The sequence below is a fragment of the Pongo pygmaeus genome, chromosome 13, assembly GCF_028885625.2.
Source record: "Pongo pygmaeus isolate AG05252 chromosome 13, NHGRI_mPonPyg2-v2.0_pri, whole genome shotgun sequence".
NCBI classification, from domain to species: Eukaryota; Metazoa; Chordata; class Mammalia; order Primates; family Hominidae; genus Pongo; species Pongo pygmaeus.
Genome location: NC_072386.2, coordinates 51162449 through 51179627, shown reverse-complemented (window position 1 = coordinate 51179627; position 17179 = coordinate 51162449). Strand labels below are relative to the sequence as shown.

The following is a 17179-nucleotide window of genomic DNA, read 5'->3' as shown; positions in this document are numbered from 1 at the left end:
GGGACTCTCCACCTGCTGGGAGGCAGATGTTCAGGAAGCGATCCTTCCTTCCTTCCTCCTCTGGTGGAGGTCCACCAGCCATCAGTGTCCCAGGGCTCACCCAAGAACTGTGGTGGAGGACTTGATAGAGGCAGGCAGCCATGAAACAGTGGAGTTCCATGTCCCTCCCTCCCCCTCCCAGCCCCATTCCCTCACCCCTATACACTTTCCCAAGATGGACATAGGAGGGGCTGATGAGAAGATGCCCCATGGGCTGACATGTACATCATTCTCCCCACCTCCCTGACAGGTGAAGCACTGGAGCTCACACATTTACTAGAAATAATCATCATCAAAATGAATCTCACTTTAACAGTAGTCAAAAAAAACCCAAAAAACAAGAAAAAAGAAAAAAGTAAGAAGGCCAAGCTTCCAGCAACTCTGAAAACTGGCTTCTTTAGCATATTTTTGGGAGACTGAAGCAGCTCAGGAAAACAGCTGCTCTCATCATCATTTTCCCAAGATGATTTGATTTCAGTGTAAAAAGTTATCCACAGCTAAGAAATATTCCTTCAGTCCTACTCTGGCTTCATCCAATTATTTCTAGTAACCAGGTTTGTTTCTTCCTTACTTATGTGTTACTTATCTCAACACCTTATATCTAATTCACTTTCAATGGAACCATTAGCTGATTTTAAAAAAGAAAAAAAAAATGCTTGGAAATCCAAAAGTCCAAAAGGCACTGTCTAGTGCCGATATTCCAGTTACAATACACATGCTCAGGTAAAGTTCCCTATTCATTATTCTGTTAATAAACCTGCTGTCTATGCACATCTGGAAGCTCAGTGAGGCCACATGTTATGGTTAATAAAATCTAATTACGCTTTTCTTTGGAAATCCCCTAAAAGCACCCATTTCACTGCTCCTCCCCTAGCCCCTACAAGTGCACTACACCAATGAGGGTATCCTCAACACATGAAGACTTTGATGGGATGAGTAGTCTATTTAGGGCCACTCCTTCATTCTGTCTCCAAAGCCATCCTGAAACCAGCAGCCCAGAACTCACACTCCGATGGGCCCCATGCCAGGACCACCTCCTCCATGGGGAATGCAGAAGGTCTTGTGAAGATTTAGGTGTGAGACATCAGATCCAAAGTCTCCAGGGCGACAGATTCCCACCTACCACAAAGGCAAGGGCCAAAAGCAAAAGTCAAGAGCTTGGAAACACCCTCCAGTGTGAAGGCCATGGCTGGCTGGTGCTGCCTTCTCCCCTCAGGGGAAAAGCAGGCAGAGCCACATCCATGGTGTTCACAGAAACGTCCTCTATACTGGCCCAGTTCCGTAGTCACAACCTGGCATCCTATAGGCAGAGTGCTTGTGGCTGCTATGGAAATAGCAACTGACCATTTAGCCCAATTTAGATTTAAAAATATGGATTTGAATACACAGTCTCTTCCTAATTATCCACACCACAACAGAAGAGAAGTGTCTCTAACACAAGAAAGGGCAGAACCTCCATGTTGTTGAAATAGGCAACTCTTCCCTGAGCAGTGCTACCTTCCCCTGCATGGTCAGCTCTAGTATGATGCACGTTACCAAATGGCCCTGTTGGGCACAATGATGGCAGAGGCTGCAGGGGCACCAGGGAGGAGGCTGAACTGAGAGAGGGAAAGCAAGGCTGGCAGTTTTCCTGAGATGATCCAGATACCAGGCATGATATCCCACTAGCCTTCCCACCACTTAGGTGTTAGGACTAATTTTGATGGTGACCAAAGGTACAGAATTCATTTATGCTACAGAATCAATAGATAATCTCTGGATTACACTTGTGAAATGAATCGGAACCAAAGAAAGAGCCTAAAATGGTAGGAAAAAAAAAAAAAAAAAAAAAAAAGAGGCCGGGCATGGTGGATCAGGCCTGTAATCCTAGCACTTTGGGAAGCCAAGGCAGGTGGATTGCCTGAACTCAGGAGTTCAAGACCAGCCTGGGCAACACAGTGAAACTAAAATACTCTCTACTAAAATACAAAAAAAAAATAAAAATAAAAATAAATTAGCTGGGTGTGGTGGCATGCACCTGTAGTCCCAGCTACTCGGGAGGCTGAGGCAGGAGAATTGCTTGAACCCAGGAGGTGGAGGTTGCAGTGAGCAGAGATCGCACCACTGCACTGCAGCCTTGGCGACAAAGTGAGACTCCTTCTAAAGAAAGAAAGAAAGAAAGAAAAAGAAAGAAAGAAAGAAAAGAAAGAAAGAAAAAGAAAGAAAGAAAGAAAGAAAGAAAGAAAGAAAGAAAGAAAGAAAGAAAGAAAGAAAGAAAGAAAAAGAAAGAAAGAAAAAGGCAAAAAGCAAACACCAATAAGAGTCTCAAAAAGATTGTGTCACTCCTCTCCTGCAGGGGCTCCCAACAGCATTTCTTCAGAGGTTCACAGTACGCAGATCCTCTGTCCCCCAAGTAATCAGGATTGGGCCCTTTGAGCCCCCATTTCACAGCTGATAAAGCTGATGCCAGGATAAGTGGCTTTCCAAGGCCATGAGAGATCAACAACCACCAGTGGTCAGGTCGTGGGTCTGAGTTCCCTCAGACAGGAAGCCTCTCAAGAAGTCAGAATTTTTTTTTTTCACATATCCATTTTCTCAGTGGGAACTAAGGGCAGGCCTCTCCAGTTCCCACCTGAGCGTTCATATTTGCCCCGTCTAGGTAGACCTGTCCTCCATGTTGATGGATGAGGTCACACACGTCACTGATGTTCTCTTCAAACACCCCATTGGTGGATGGGTATGTAATCATGATGGCTGCTAGGTTCTCCTTGTGCTTATCCACCTGTGAAAGAAAAGGGGTAGAGAAGGACATGGAGGGAGGATATGTTTGTTTCTTGGCCAAATCCTCGCCTTTTATTTTAAAGGATGAAGAAAGATGAAGTCTCGGTCTTTACTTTCCTGGAACTGTCTCAAAGTACAATGACAGCAATTAAAAAACCACAGCCATTACTCCCTTCACAAATCATTCCAAAGAAATAATAAGATCCTGGCTGGGTGTGGTGGCTCATGCCCGTAATCCCAGCACTCTGGGAGGCCGAGGCGGGCAGATCACCTGAGGTCACGAGTTCGAGACCAGCCTGGCCAACATGGTGAAACCCCGTCTCTACTAAAAATACAAAAATTAGCCAGGCATGGTGGCGAGTGCCTGTAATCCCAGCTACTTAGGAGGCTGAGGCAGGGACAATTGCTTGAACCAGTCAGGTGGAGGTTGTAGTGAACCAAGATCACACCACTGCACTCCAGCTTGGACAACAGAGCGAGACTCCAGGTCAAAAAAAAAAAGAAAAAAGAAATAATAAGATCCTTTCAGTCTAGGTCTCTATGGTCCAGACCAAAAGGACTATTCACAAGATTTTTGGATATTTCGGGCCCATCTCTCTAAGGTGGTTTTTCCCTTGGTTCAAGTCATCTCAATAATGATTTCAGATGTTTGTGGTTCTAGGTGCGTCCATTCTCATAGTTAATCTCTCTGCTCATCTTCTCATATCCATTCCTTTCCCTTGCCTTCTGTTGAAGTTAAAATTCCCAAATTACAGCTAGATAGGAGGAGTAAGTTGTAGAGTTCTATACCACTGCAGGATGACTATCTTTAACAATATATAATTTCAAATAGTTAGAAGGAGGATATTGAACGTTCCCTCAACATAAAGAAATGATACATGCTTGAGATGATGGATATGCTGATTACCCTGATCTGATCGCTATACATTTTATGTATAGAAACATCACTATGTACCCCATGACTATGTACAACTATTGTCATTTAAAAAGATAAAGAACAGAGGCCAGACGTGGTAGCTCATGCCTGTAATCTCAGCACTTTGGGAGGCTGAGGCGGGTGGATCACGAGGTCAGGAGACTGAGACTATCCTGGCCAACACGGTGAAACTCTGTCTCTACTAAAAATACAAAAAATTAGCTGGGCATGGTGGCACACGCCTGTAGTCCCAGCTAATCAGGAGGCTGAGGCAGGAGAATTGCTTGAACCCGGGAGGCGGAGGCTGCAGTGAGCCGACATCGTGCCACTGCACTCCAGCCTGGTCAACAGGATAAGACTCCATCTCAAAACAAAGAAACAAAAAGATAAAGAACAGGAATTGAAAGAAAAAAAAAAAAAGAATTCCCACAAGGAGTGTTTCTGTAAATAAAAGTCTTCTTCATTCTTTCCTTTTACAGAAGGCAAGCATATATAAAAGTCATGTCCCTGTTTGTTTTCCTGGCCAGCATATCAGAGCAGGCACGTTTGAAAACATGGGGTGGCCAGGGAAGTCATGTCCTATATTACTATAATGGAGGGACTTAATAATTTCAACTACTGGCCTGGAACACTTGTTGGAAAAAAGCTTTGGGGAGTAATGGAAGGGTAGGGGTGGATCGAAGAGAGGTGCAGCACTGTGGATTTTCAGCTTCCTTTAGAAGGCAACTGCACAGAGTTCCCAGTCTCCATGCCTAATAACACCACCATCAAAATCACATTGCTATTCCACTGATTTCCTTCCCGCTTAAGATGCAGCCGCCAGTCCGCTGGTGGGAAGCAGATACGGTTGCTAAGCAACTTCTTCCTGGAGGTTGGGAGGTTGAGAGTGGGGGTTGGTGGAAACCAAGCTGCATGATGCCAGGAATTCAGCATGATGGGGCCGGCACAGTCATGGATACTTGCAAAGCTGACATTTGTGTTACAATTCCTGACACAAAGATTAAGCGTAAGTGTGACTGCCATTTTGATTATTAAGTGGGGAAGGGGAGAAGGAGAGGGAAGATTAGGCAGAAAGAGGCAGGCAGGTCCTGCAAGGAGTACTCTTACTACCACCATGAATAATTCATTCAGTTTTTTACACAAGCCGGAATTAGAGAACGGGGATTTCTCCCTGTTGGTGATGGGAGGGGTAGAGTAGACTCTGGTCAAAGGAAGAACTGCAGACTTTTCATTAGAATGCAAGAGAAGACATTTACATAATCCATCAAGTCCCTGATCCCCAGCACCGCTCCCCCACCCCGGCCTCTCCCATCTGCTAAGGAGAAGACAAGTACCATGGCCTTGAGGTGAACTGCATCGATATTCCCATATCTATCCACCTCCACAGGCTGAATCTTCATGCCTGCCATGTGGGCACTTGCTGGGTTGGTCCCATGTGCTGACTTTGGAATGAGGCAAACCTGCGGAATAGAAAGGAAGCAAAGAAAGAGAAAAATCATCATCAGACTATGAATAATGAGAGAAAAGTACTACAACACGCTTGTAGCACAAATTAGACACCACCTGTTTTTATTTAAGCTGAACACTAGTGCTTTAAAATCTGCTACAATTTAATTATTTGTCATTGCAAAACAATGTCCAAAAAAAGAGTTTCCATATGAATCCCTAAATATTGTTCCCTAAAGATGCTCAGGAAATCAATACAATCTTCCCTTATCCCAGTACACTAAAAATAGGCCTGGACTTTTTCTAACCTTGTCTCAGTTAGGATACACAGAAAGCACCTTAGAAGAACATGAGATTGGAAGTTAAACTCAAGGACTCAGGGCCCACATCACAGCTTCAGTGCTCTGCTTGGCTTATCCAGGACAGATGATAATGACAGACATAATTCCAAGGCCTCCCAGTACCAATACACCAAGTATATCAATATTTATTGGATGTTTACTCTGTAATAAATTATTAGTTTCTATAAGAACCATAAACTAAGCATTAAAAATGATCAACCCAGCCAGGTGCAGTGGCTCACGCATGTAATCCCAGCACTTTGGGAGGCCGAGGCGGGTGGATCACCTGAGGTCAGGAGTTTGAGACCAGCCTGGCCAACATGGTGAAACCCCGTCTCTAGTAAAAATACAAAAAATAAAAAATAGCTGGGTGTGGTGGTAGGCGTCTGTAATCCCAGCTAGTCGAGAGGCTGAGGCCGGAGAATTGGCTGAAACCAGGAGGTGTAGGTTGCAGTGAGCCGAGATTGCGCTATTGCACTCCAGCCTGGGCGACAAGAGTAAAACTCCATATTTAAAAAAAAAAAAAAAAAAAAAAGATCAACCTGGTGGCTCACGCCTGTAATCCCAACACTTCGGGAGGCTGAGGTCAGGAGTTCAAGACCAGCCTGGCCAACATGGCGAAACACTGTCTCTATTAAAAATACAAAAATTAGCCAGGCGTGGTGATGCACGCCTGTAGTCCCAGCTACTCAGGAGGCTGAGACAGAAGAATCGCTTAAATCCAGGAGACGGAGGTTGCAGCGAGCCGAGATTGCACCATTGCACTCCAGCCTGGGCAACAGAGCAAGACTCCATCCCAAAAAAAAAAACAGATAAAAATAAAAATGATCAACCCCTACCCTGGGTTCACACAACTCACTCACTAACAGTGGTGGCCTGTGAATGACTGTCTAGAGTCCAGGGATGCAGCAGAAACATGGAGAAGGGGATGTAGCTTCAGGTTAAGGAAATCAAGGGAAAGTGCCTCAAGAGCTGAGCCTAAGTTAGAGCTTACAGCTGCATTGAATTTTTATGGAAGCTGGACAGTAGGTGCAATGCTAGAATTCTCAGACTCAAATCATCCTTCATTTCCTCCAAACAACCATGTGGACACAGGCTCTTGTAGAACTGATGATGTGTCCCAATGGGAAAGTAAGTCACAAGGTTTTCCCCAACAAAAAGCATCAAGGAGAAGCCATGATTACCCTGAAAATAATCCTCCTATATTTTATCCTACAGAGAAATGGATGGGCATTATTGAAAATAGGCTATGAAGTTAAATCTTAGCTTACAGCTCTTTCCTCAAAAACAGCAAAGGAGTCTACTTAAGAAAAATAAACGTGTACAAAAAGAAAACATTAGCCAAAGGCAAACGTGGACTACTTTGCACTCTTCTACTGTCAGAAGGTTTGTGCCCCTTTAGAACGGCTGTTGGTCTCATACTGGTTATGTCACGTTGTCCTCAAATCCGTTTTCTTGTTTGAATGCTTCCCTTTTGTAGTTAATTTTTTTCTTTAATTTCTCAGGACCCAAGCTGGAAGCACTGTCCTCTCTCACAGGTATTGTTAGTCTACAAAAGGATCGTTGGATGAAGGGATCCCTTCAGGGCAGAATATTGATAAGAAGGAGAAAGGGGAATATTAAAAATAAATATAAAATATTCATAGAAAGCCAAAATGAAGAATTCATACCAGGTGAGTTCTGTTGAAACACAAATATGTAAAAACATCAACCACCCTGTGGTACACTGAATAACGAGCTCCCAAAGACAACCCTGTCCTAATCCTCGGAACCTGTGGGTGTTTCCTTATATGGCAAGGGGGACTTGCAGATGGCATTAAGGTAAAGAAAGATCTTGAGATGGAAAAATTATTCTGGATTTTGGGCTGGGCCCTAAATATATTCTTGAGTGTCCTCATCAGAGGGAAGCAGAGGGAGATGGGACCACAGAGGGAGCAGGAGATGTGCTGACTGAAGCAGCAAGCTCGAGCCAAGGAACAGAGGAGGCCTGCAGAAGCCAGGAAAGGCAAGGAAACAGATTCTCCCGTCTCCCCCAGAAGGAATCAGCTCTACTAACACTTTGACTTTAGCCCAGTGAAACCAATTTCTGACACCTGGCCTCTGCAACTATAAGAAAATTAATGTGTGTTGTTTTAAGCCACTACGAATGTAGAAATTTATCATAGCAGCCATATGAAACTAATACACATCCTGGTACAAGCAGCAATGGAAAGAGAAGTCACAGTGGCTTTGTGAAGCACTCATTTATATGTTGCTGTCAGACATTTCTGGTTTTCTATGAGGATTTAGAGGACTTTAATTATTCTTTATAATGTTAAGTTTCTCCTCAGTTTAAAATTGTAGTGTTGGCCAGGCGAGGTTGCTCACGCCTGTAATCCCAGCACTTTGGGAGGCTGAGGCAGGCAGTTCACTTGAGGCCAGGAGTTCAAGACCAGCCTGGCCAACATGGTGAAACCCTGTCTCTACTAAAAATACAAAAAATAGCCAGGTATGGTGGTGCACGCCTATAGTCCCAGCTACTCGGGAGGCTGAGGCATGAGAATCACTTGAACCCGGGAGGCGGAGGTTGCCATAAGCCAAGATCATGCCACTGCACTCCAGCCTGGGTGACAGAGCGAGACTCTCTCGGGGGAAAAAAACTATATTGTTGTGAGGGATATGGAAGTAACAGGACCCAAATTTGAAGTTTTGGTTTATCCAAAGCAAATCCAGCTTTTGGTGCATTGATGCCCATTTAGGGGGGTGCTATGTTTTCTAAACTCCCCAGGGTGCCGCATGGCATAGAATAGGCATAAGGTCATCTTTAGACTTGTCGAATGAGTGAAGGGTTAAGGAGATCTCCTGTGCAAGGGAAACTAATGTCTTACCACTGGTAAAATCTAACAACCAAAGGCCACTACTTTGTCTCAGGCAGTTGGGAAGAAAAAAATATTCCCATACAGGTTTTGAGCTTTCTTTGTTGATTTACATATACACATAATTTGTTTCCTTTGGTCAGTGTTTTCTCTTTGTATAGGAAACTCAGACTCTGAACAGCAAACTTAATTGTTTTTCTTTAGAGTTTTTATTTTTTCGTAAGATCTGGAGGTCTGCTGAATAAGTCAGGATTTGACTAACAAATTGAAATATCAATTATAAAGTGTTCAAGGCCATGCCTGGTACATGGTAATTGCCATATAAGTGTTTGTTAAATAAATTTGTATTTTCCCAAAATAAACTCATAAATCAAGAAGTTAGGCATTCCATTTTAGGAACCTCTGAAATTTAACCTAAGAGAAAGTGTGAAAATAACTTCAAAAAGCAGCTTGAAAGACCCATCAGAAGCCCAGGCACTTCTGTAGCACATGATTTCCCCACACTCCCTGCACATGACTTCCCCACACTCCCTTTCAAAAAAGAAGGATATATTTTGCTGGATTCCATTAGAATCTATTGTGTGGGAGCAGCTGCCTCAGACATCAGTGATGTGAAAAAATCTTCCCTGATTAGTGAATACTAAATCATTTTCTTCTCTAAGAAAGTTGGTTTTAATTAAAAAAAAATTTTTTTTGAGAGGGAGTCTTACTCTGTTGCCCAGGCTGGAGTGCAGTGGTGTGATCTCAGCTCACTGCAACCTCTGCCTCCTGGATTCAAGTGATTCTCCTGCCTCAGCCTCCTCAGTAGCTGGGATTACAGGCATGCACCACCATGCCTGGCTAATTTTTGTGTTTTTAGTAGAGACAGGGTTTTGCTGTGTTGGCCAGGCTGGTCTTGAACTCCTGACCTTAGGTAATCTGCCTGCCTCAGCCTCTCACAATGTGCTGGGATTACAGGCATGAGCCACCACGCCCAAGCTAATTAAAATTTCTGATCCAGAAGGATGCCAACATTTCCAGGCTTATGAGCTTTGTATTTCTACCAGCTCAGTGGCTGGAGGGCTTCCCTGCCTCTCCCTTTCCCCCCTCCCTGAAGCGCAGCACCCAGCCCCTCTCCCTCCTGCAGAATGAAATGGCCTCTCATGACACTTCGGTGATGGCAGGATGGGCAATGGGGCCAAGAGAAACATCACACACAATGGGTGGAGAAGGGAAGGAGGACAGGAAAACACAAAGAGAGGGAACAGGAACCAGAAAGAATCCACGAGTCACGGAAGAACCCCGCCCAGGCCAAACCCAAAGGCCTCTCAGTCTTTCTCCTTGGCCTTTCCAGTTTGGTCCCCAGCTCCTGGACATTCACAGCTACTTCCTGGTGTCAGATTGGGGAATTTGGGAAATGGCGAGGGGTGGGAAGCATCACTGTGTGGAAAGAATCTGGATTTTAGCTGGCCCTTTGCCATTAGCTAGTCACCTGCCTTCTCCAAACACTGCTTTCTGCGGCCTGTCCGCTAAGCAGTGGAGGAGTAGGGTGGAGACGTCACACAGGACAGGCTGCCCCTTTCCAGCATCCCCAGGCTCCTGGGCACCTGGTGGTGAAAGATACTAATGAAGAGGAACTCCAGAGACGACCTCAGAACATAGAAGCCGTGAGGGAAAAACAGACAGGAGAGAATCTGGCATTGTTTTACTGGCTGGACACCTGGAGCTCCAAAGTTTCCTTTCTGTCTGTGAAAGTGCTGAGACTCTCAGGTCCCAAGAGCAATTATAGTTCTAAACTAATCATTCCCTAGAAAGCTGAGAATTCAGAACCACAAATGAACAAACTGTGGGGGAATTTCAGGGTCTGTGTCTGTCTGGTTGACCACTTCGCTTCTCTCTGGACTGGCAAGCAGTCCTTGACCAGGGTTTAATCATTTATTCAATTCACAAATGGCCTGTTTTTCAAAGATCTTTAGACATGAATTCTAGGGCCAGGTGCAGAGGGTCATGCCTGTAATCCTGGTCTCCCTAGCACTTTGGGAGGCTTCCTTGAGTCCAGGAGTTCAAGGCTGCAGTGAGCTATGAAGAGAAAAAAAAAGGGGGGGGGGGGCCGGGCACAGTGGCTCACGCCTATAATCCCAGCACTTTGAGAGGTCGAAGGGGGGGTGGATCACCTGAGGTCAGGAGTTCAAGACTAGCCTGATCAACATGGTGAAACTCTGTTTCTACTAAAAATACAAAAATTAGGCGGGCATGGTGGCGCATGCCTGTAATCCCAGTTACTCAGGAGGCTGAGGCACGAGAATCTCTTGAACCTGAGAGGCAGAGGTTGCAGTGAGACGAGATTGAGCCATTGCACTCCAGCCTGGGGGACAGGGCGAGACTCCATCTCAAAAAAAATAAAAAAATAGAAAAATTCTATTCCTCAACCAAGATGAAAGCCTGGAAAGACACACCTGTGGAATCAGGATGACCTACGCAAGGGAAGAAGGGAAATAAATGTTCCTTCTTTTCCCCTGTTATGAAAGGGAAGTGAAATACTTTCAGCATTCTTTATTGCAAATTCCAGGCAACTAGCCATAAGTAACCTTCCAGTGGTAATAAAACCAGAAATGGACTAAGATCAGGCCACTACCACTCCACCCTACTTACTTAGCCAGCCAGCACCACCCTACACCCTTTGTCTGCAACTCTCTGGTATCAGCAGATGCTTTTGCCCTGCTCTCGGCTCCTAGGCAATGCTCCTATTAAGGACTTCCACTCCACAGCTCAGTAGAAACTCTAGCGCACTGGCCATCAAAATGAAGGAACCAGGAACACAGGCCTCCTCTGGCACAAGCTGAGGCCTGAGTTAGGTCACTGCTACAGGCACTGCCCCTGGGGGCGAGTGGTGTCCATTAGTACCTGCTGGTCCCCACAGTGGTCCCCAAGAGGCGGTTGGGATCCTGGAGACCAGGTTCTCATATCCAAAGCAAACAATGAAGCAGGACTGTGAACTCTGCTTTACGCCTTTTTTGGTGCTTGAAGTTGAGAATCATCTAATGGAGAATTTATTTATTCAACAAATATTTTTTGAGCATACGTATGACCAGAACTGGGCTTCAGCGCAACAGGGGTTACTGAAGAATTAAAGCATGGTCTCTGCCCTTCATCCAGGCCCAGGGCCGGGGCTGAGCCAAGGAGAGGATGCTTGCAATGGCAACATTCCTGCCCTCTTCCTCCCTCTGCTCCCTAGAGAGCAGTTCCACAGCCAAATGGCTGATGTTTGCATTCTGGGTTTGAGCAAAAGTCTTTTATCTCTGAATGTTTTTCCTCAAAATGGTCAAGTGGGATGTCTTGGAAGCAAGGATCATAATGGCTCGTTCACAGAAATTTGTTTCTTGACTATATGTTCCCTCATCTGCTTCCAAGAAGGCCTGGAGGGAGTGTCCCACAGAAGGGACCCTGAGAGCCAGGACCTCTATGCCCCATGGTGAGCAAGCACCACCTCCTGCCATACTCACCGTTCTGTGTCCCTCTCCTTTCTGGTTTAAGTAGGCTCGGATAGTGGCCAGTCCAGCATATTCTCCCTGAGCTCCGCTTGCAAAGACAAGAAAAGGATCACGGTTAGGTCTTCTGGCTTTCATTTATTCATTCAATATTTATTGGGCCCTGGCCAGGGGTTCACCAGTGCGTGACACATGGCCACTGTCCAGACACTGAGAGAAGCTCATCAAGGAGCTCTGCTGGAGTCAAAAGGTCTTGAACAATCAAAACAATCAAAGCAACAGCATCCAGTTTGTGCACTACAGCTCAACCACTCCTACCCAAAGATGGAGCTTTCTATACCCTTGCTCAGGACCACGAATTGAAAATAGCCTTTTGTTATTATGAAAAATTTCAAAACTATACCAAAATACAGTGAAGAACAAAAGGAACTACCACATGTGTGTCAGCCAGCTATAACAATTTGGTTTACGGTCAATCTTGTTTCCAATTATATTTCTCACTAACCACTTTCATGCTGAACTATATATTTTGAAGCAAATTTCAAACGTCCTATCATCAGTTCAAATGTCAATATGCAGCCTTCAAAGATAACTATTGTTTTTAAAAATATAACTACAGGCCGGGTGCAATGGCTCATGCCTGTAACCCTAGCACTTTGGGAGGCCGACGTGGGCAGATCATTTGAGCTCAGGAGTTCAAGACCAGCCTGGGAAACATGGCGGAACAGTGCCTCCACTAAAAGTACAAAAAATTAGCCTGGTGTGATAGCATGCATCTGTAGTACCAGCTACTGGGGAGGCTGACATGGAAGGATCACTTGAGTCTGTGAGGTGGAGACTGCAGTAAGCCGAGATGGTGCCACTGCACTCCAACCTGGGTGACAGAGAGAGATCCCGTCTCAAAAAATAAATAAATAACTACAAATACAATTGTCACACCTAGAACAATGAACTTCAATTTTTTCCTTTTTTTCCCTTTTCTTTCCCCCTTTAAATGGGTAATGTGTCAACATCTTAACAAGGTTTAAGAAAGGCACACCTATGAGGTGAAAACAAATCATCACTCTATAATTTCTTAGTATCACCAAATATCGAGTCAGGGGCCTGATCAGCCCCAAAAGAATGAGGCACTTTTAATGTGACACCATTCCTGGCAGTCTCAGGTTCGGCTCTCCCAGGCCCCGGATGCAGATGGCTGTTAGGGGCTGGCCATCCTCATCTCAACGGTCCTGGAAGGCGCCACTTTCAGGGCATATGCAATGACTAACGTTCCGGTGAGCAATGCTGACTCAATCGTAGACTGTTATTTAATGTTCCCAGTACCCCGTGCAGGAAGGGAAGGGAAATGAGTAATAGATGTATCAGTCCCATTCAAAATGTGTACGTCTGCAGAAGCTGAAGGCAAAAATTAAATACTAAAAAAAGAAACAAAAATTTAAACTTTAAACAAATGAAAATTTAAAAATAAAATAACTTTTTTTAATGTTAGCCACAGAACATAGTTAAGAATTTTAAAAAATGTGTATGTTCTCCATGCCATCACCCCCATTTTGCACACAAAGAAACTGAGGTCTGAGTGCTACATGCCAAATGGCCAATAGTGACAGATGAAGACTTGGGTGTGGAGTCAGCCTGCCTCCCAGAGCTACGGGCTCCCTTTGCAAGCAGTGCTGCTCTTCTGAGCACACTGTGCTCTCCAAGGACGGAGAGTTGTGGGAGCAAATGCTTATTTTCTTTCATAGCAGAATTCTTGTCTGATTGATAGAATTGGGGGGTTTAGCTAAAATAAAAAATAAAAAGAAAGAAAAGAAGAAAGAAAGCCTGTCTTACAAGACCTGAGTCACCCTGTTCCTCGTCACCCGCACTGAGTCAGCTGCAGCTCTCTCCGCTCTTTTCCAAGAAGAAAGGCAAAGACTGCTCTTCTGTTTTCCTGGCTTCTGAAAAACAACTCCTAGCCTATTTGAGATTTTTTTATTTTGAGGACAAGAAAATGAATATGCCGTGCTTCAGGAAACCACTCACATCACTAGGAACTTCATCTCCCTGTGCCTATGTGCCTGAGAGATGGGTAAAATGGGGATAGTAATGGTACACATCGCACAGGGCAGATGTGATGAGTACTGAGATCATCAAGGTCAAATGCTTCTCAGCCAAATCCTGCTCATTCTTCAACTGGCTACAACTCTCTGCAAAGCCTTCCCCAAAGCCACCAATCCAGCTCTGTCACTTCCTCAGAGAGGCCTTCCTTGAAGGCAAGAATCTTGTCAACCCTGTTCACAATTGTATTCTCTATTCCAAGAACACTGACATAAAAAATATTTGATAGATTGATTAAAGAAACAATCCTCTACCTCCTCCAAATTATCATAGCAGTTTACTCTGCAATCTTATCTGACATTAACATCCTATACATGTACTGGACATAGAAAATTATTACCGATTTCACATTTACTTTGTATGCCTGTCTTATCTCAATTAGAGCATAAGCTCTGAAAGTAGGGTCTAATTCTCAGAGTTCTGTATATTCTTCAACAGGGAATATATAGAACCATACTCTGCATGTAGTAGTTCCGCAATAAGTATTTAGTAAATATATTAAAAATTGAATTCCTCCAGCACAGGCAATCAATATGAATGTCATCCTTTCCCCTACGGTAAGGAACCTCAAGAAAAACATTTTATATTTACCCCTATGTTTTTCTCATGAATTCTATTCATCTGACTTTCTTGAAAGGCCAATCAAGGTGTAGACTAGGAATGAAGGAAGAGGCAGATTACTGACTATGAGCCAGTAGTGTAGGAGAAAGACAACATGCTAAAGACTTGATCAGAAATGCTGGATTTCTCTCTCTCTCTCTCTCTTTGGCCTTAAACATCTATAAAATCAGCTATGTTTCAACTCAAAAAATGCAAATGATATATTCAAATGTGACACAAGGATTACTACCGGTGTATTATTAAAACAAATTGTTAGTGCCACCTGTTGGTAGAAAAGTCTTATGAAAAATAACTGCTTATCTACATAACCCAGACTAAGCAACCATCAGCAAACTATTCTATATGGAGGAGAGGCTAGGTCAGTGCAGTGAATGGTCTGGAGCTGCAGGGCTGGCCAGTGAACAGGGAGCCTCAGAAACACCAAGTTTATGTGAGCACAGCTTAAACTGTCTTAGAAAAACAAGGCCCTTCATGCCGGGCGTGGTGGCTCACACCTGTAATCCCAACATTTTGGGAGGCCAAGGTGGGCGGATCACCTGAGGTCAGGAGTTCGAGACCAGCCTGGCCAACATGGTGAAACCCCATTTCTACTAAACATACAAAAAATTAGCCGGGCATGGTGGTGCATGCCTGTAATCCAGACTACTTGGGAGACTGAAGTGGGAGAATCGCTTGAATCTGGGAGGCAGAGGTTGCAGTGATCCGAGATCACACCACTGCACTCCAGCCTGGGCCACAGAGTGAGACTCCACCTCAAGAAAAAAAAGAAGAAAAAAAAACAAGCCCCTCCAGTGTATGGCATTTACTCAGGCTGATTAAGGAGCTGCTGTTTAATGCAGAATGGGGAAACTGAGCAAACAACTTCTTCCAAAACTCAGATTCATTCTACAAAGAATCCACAAGAAATTCAATAGACTAGAAAAAGTAGAAAAACTGAATAATAGGTATAAGAACCCACAAGGTGAAAATAGTTGGAGTTGATGGAATTCAACAGTATTGTGATGACTATAACCTAGGCCCTTTCAGTATCAGTGTATCATCACAGGTGTGCAAGTTCAGGAGAAATACTCAATGTAAACTTAAAAAAAGAAAAGAATTTGTAGATGACATGGCAGAGATAGGGTGAGGGTGATAGTTCAGAAGAGCTAAAAGTTCTTTTGCCAAGGTTAGAACAGGAGTTCAAAGAAAAAACAAATTTTAAAGATTTTAAAAATTAATTTATCTTTCCCTTTACTAAGAACCCTAGCCAAACATATTGAGAATTAGAAATGGATGTTGTGGCCAGGCGTGGTGGCTCACGCCTGTAATCCCAGCGCTTTGGGAGGCCGAGGTGGATGGATCACAAGGTCAGGAGTTCGAGACCAGCCTGGATAATATGATGAAACCCCATCTCTACTAAAAGTACAAAAATTAGCTGGGTGTGGTGGCAGGCACCTGTAGTCCCAGCTACTCAGGGAGCTGAGGCGGGAGAATCGCTTGAACCCGGGAGGCGGAGGTTGCAGCGAGCTGAGATCGCACCACTGCACTCTAGCCTGGGCAACAGAGTGAGACTCCATCTCAAAAACAAACAAACAAAAAGAAATGGATGTTGCAGGCCAGGCACAGTGGCTCATGCCTGCATGCCTGTAATCACAGCACGTTGGGAGGCCGAGGCGAGCAGATTACCTGCAGTTAGAAGATCGAGACCAGCCTGGCCAATATGGCAAAACCCTGTCTCTACTAAAAATACAAAAATTAGCCAGGTGTGGTGTTGTGCATCTGTAATTCCAGCTACTTGGGAGGCTGAGGCAGGAGAATCGCTTAAAGCAAGGAGGTGGAGACTGCAGTGATCCAAGATCGCGCCACTGCACTCCAGCCTGGGCGACAGAGTGAGACTCAGTCTCATGGCGGGGGGGGGGGAGAAAAAACATTGTGGCTAACTTTATAGACACCATAAGCAATTTCTCAGATGGTGACTGCTTTGGAATATTTGGAGATGGGTCGCTGTAGCTGCATGCTTTTTATATATGCAAAAAGTAACATGAAACCCATTTTGCAAGATTGCAGAATGCACTAAAGCAATAATTTATGGTGAAAACCAGCAGTCACCAAAACTCCCACTGAATCACATTGTAATTATATGGAGAAAACAGTATTTGTGTTCTCAAGTAGAATGTTGTATTTTTATACAAGTCAAAAGATGTTAAAAATGTGCCATAAGAAAAGACCACGCTGTGGATTCTAAAGTTTTAAAAATTATAGCACCAAGAAATTAAGATTTATATATTTTTGAATTACTAAATATCTAGATTGACCATATCTATTTTTGTTTTAATTTTCCCTAAATATTCTGAAAATCATTTTATAGTTTTTAACACACCATTATAGTTTGTGCACGGATGGCCACCTTTAGTGTGTGATTTCAGTGAAGTTCCCATTGAAGTTATTTATAAGCAGTGGACCTATTTTACTTCTTATATTTGAACTTCTTAAGAAGTTTCTTGACCAGGCATGGTGGCTCATGCCTGTAATCCCAGCACTTTGGGAGGCTGAGGCGGGCAGATCACCTGAGGTCAGGAGTTCGAGACCAACCTGGCCAACATGGCGAAACCTCGTCTCTACTAAAATTACAAAAATTAGCTGGGCGTGGTGGCAGGT

At 44.2% G+C, this 17179-nt stretch overlaps 1 protein-coding gene across 1 annotated transcript in view; it reads right to left on the bottom strand.

Moving 5' to 3' along the window:
* GLDC (glycine decarboxylase) overlaps positions 1-17179 on the bottom strand; it is a 112351-nt gene that overhangs the window by 21162 nt on the left and 74010 nt on the right. Inside the window, exons 16-19 of the mRNA XM_054502414.2 lie at positions 11840-11915; positions 5050-5175; positions 2651-2800; positions 1046-1158 (exon numbers count right to left, since the gene is read on the bottom strand). Coding sequence (XP_054358389.1) covers positions 1046-1158; positions 2651-2800; positions 5050-5175; positions 11840-11915 — 465 coding nt within the window. The remainder of the gene's footprint in view (positions 1-1045; positions 1159-2650; positions 2801-5049; positions 5176-11839; positions 11916-17179) is intronic.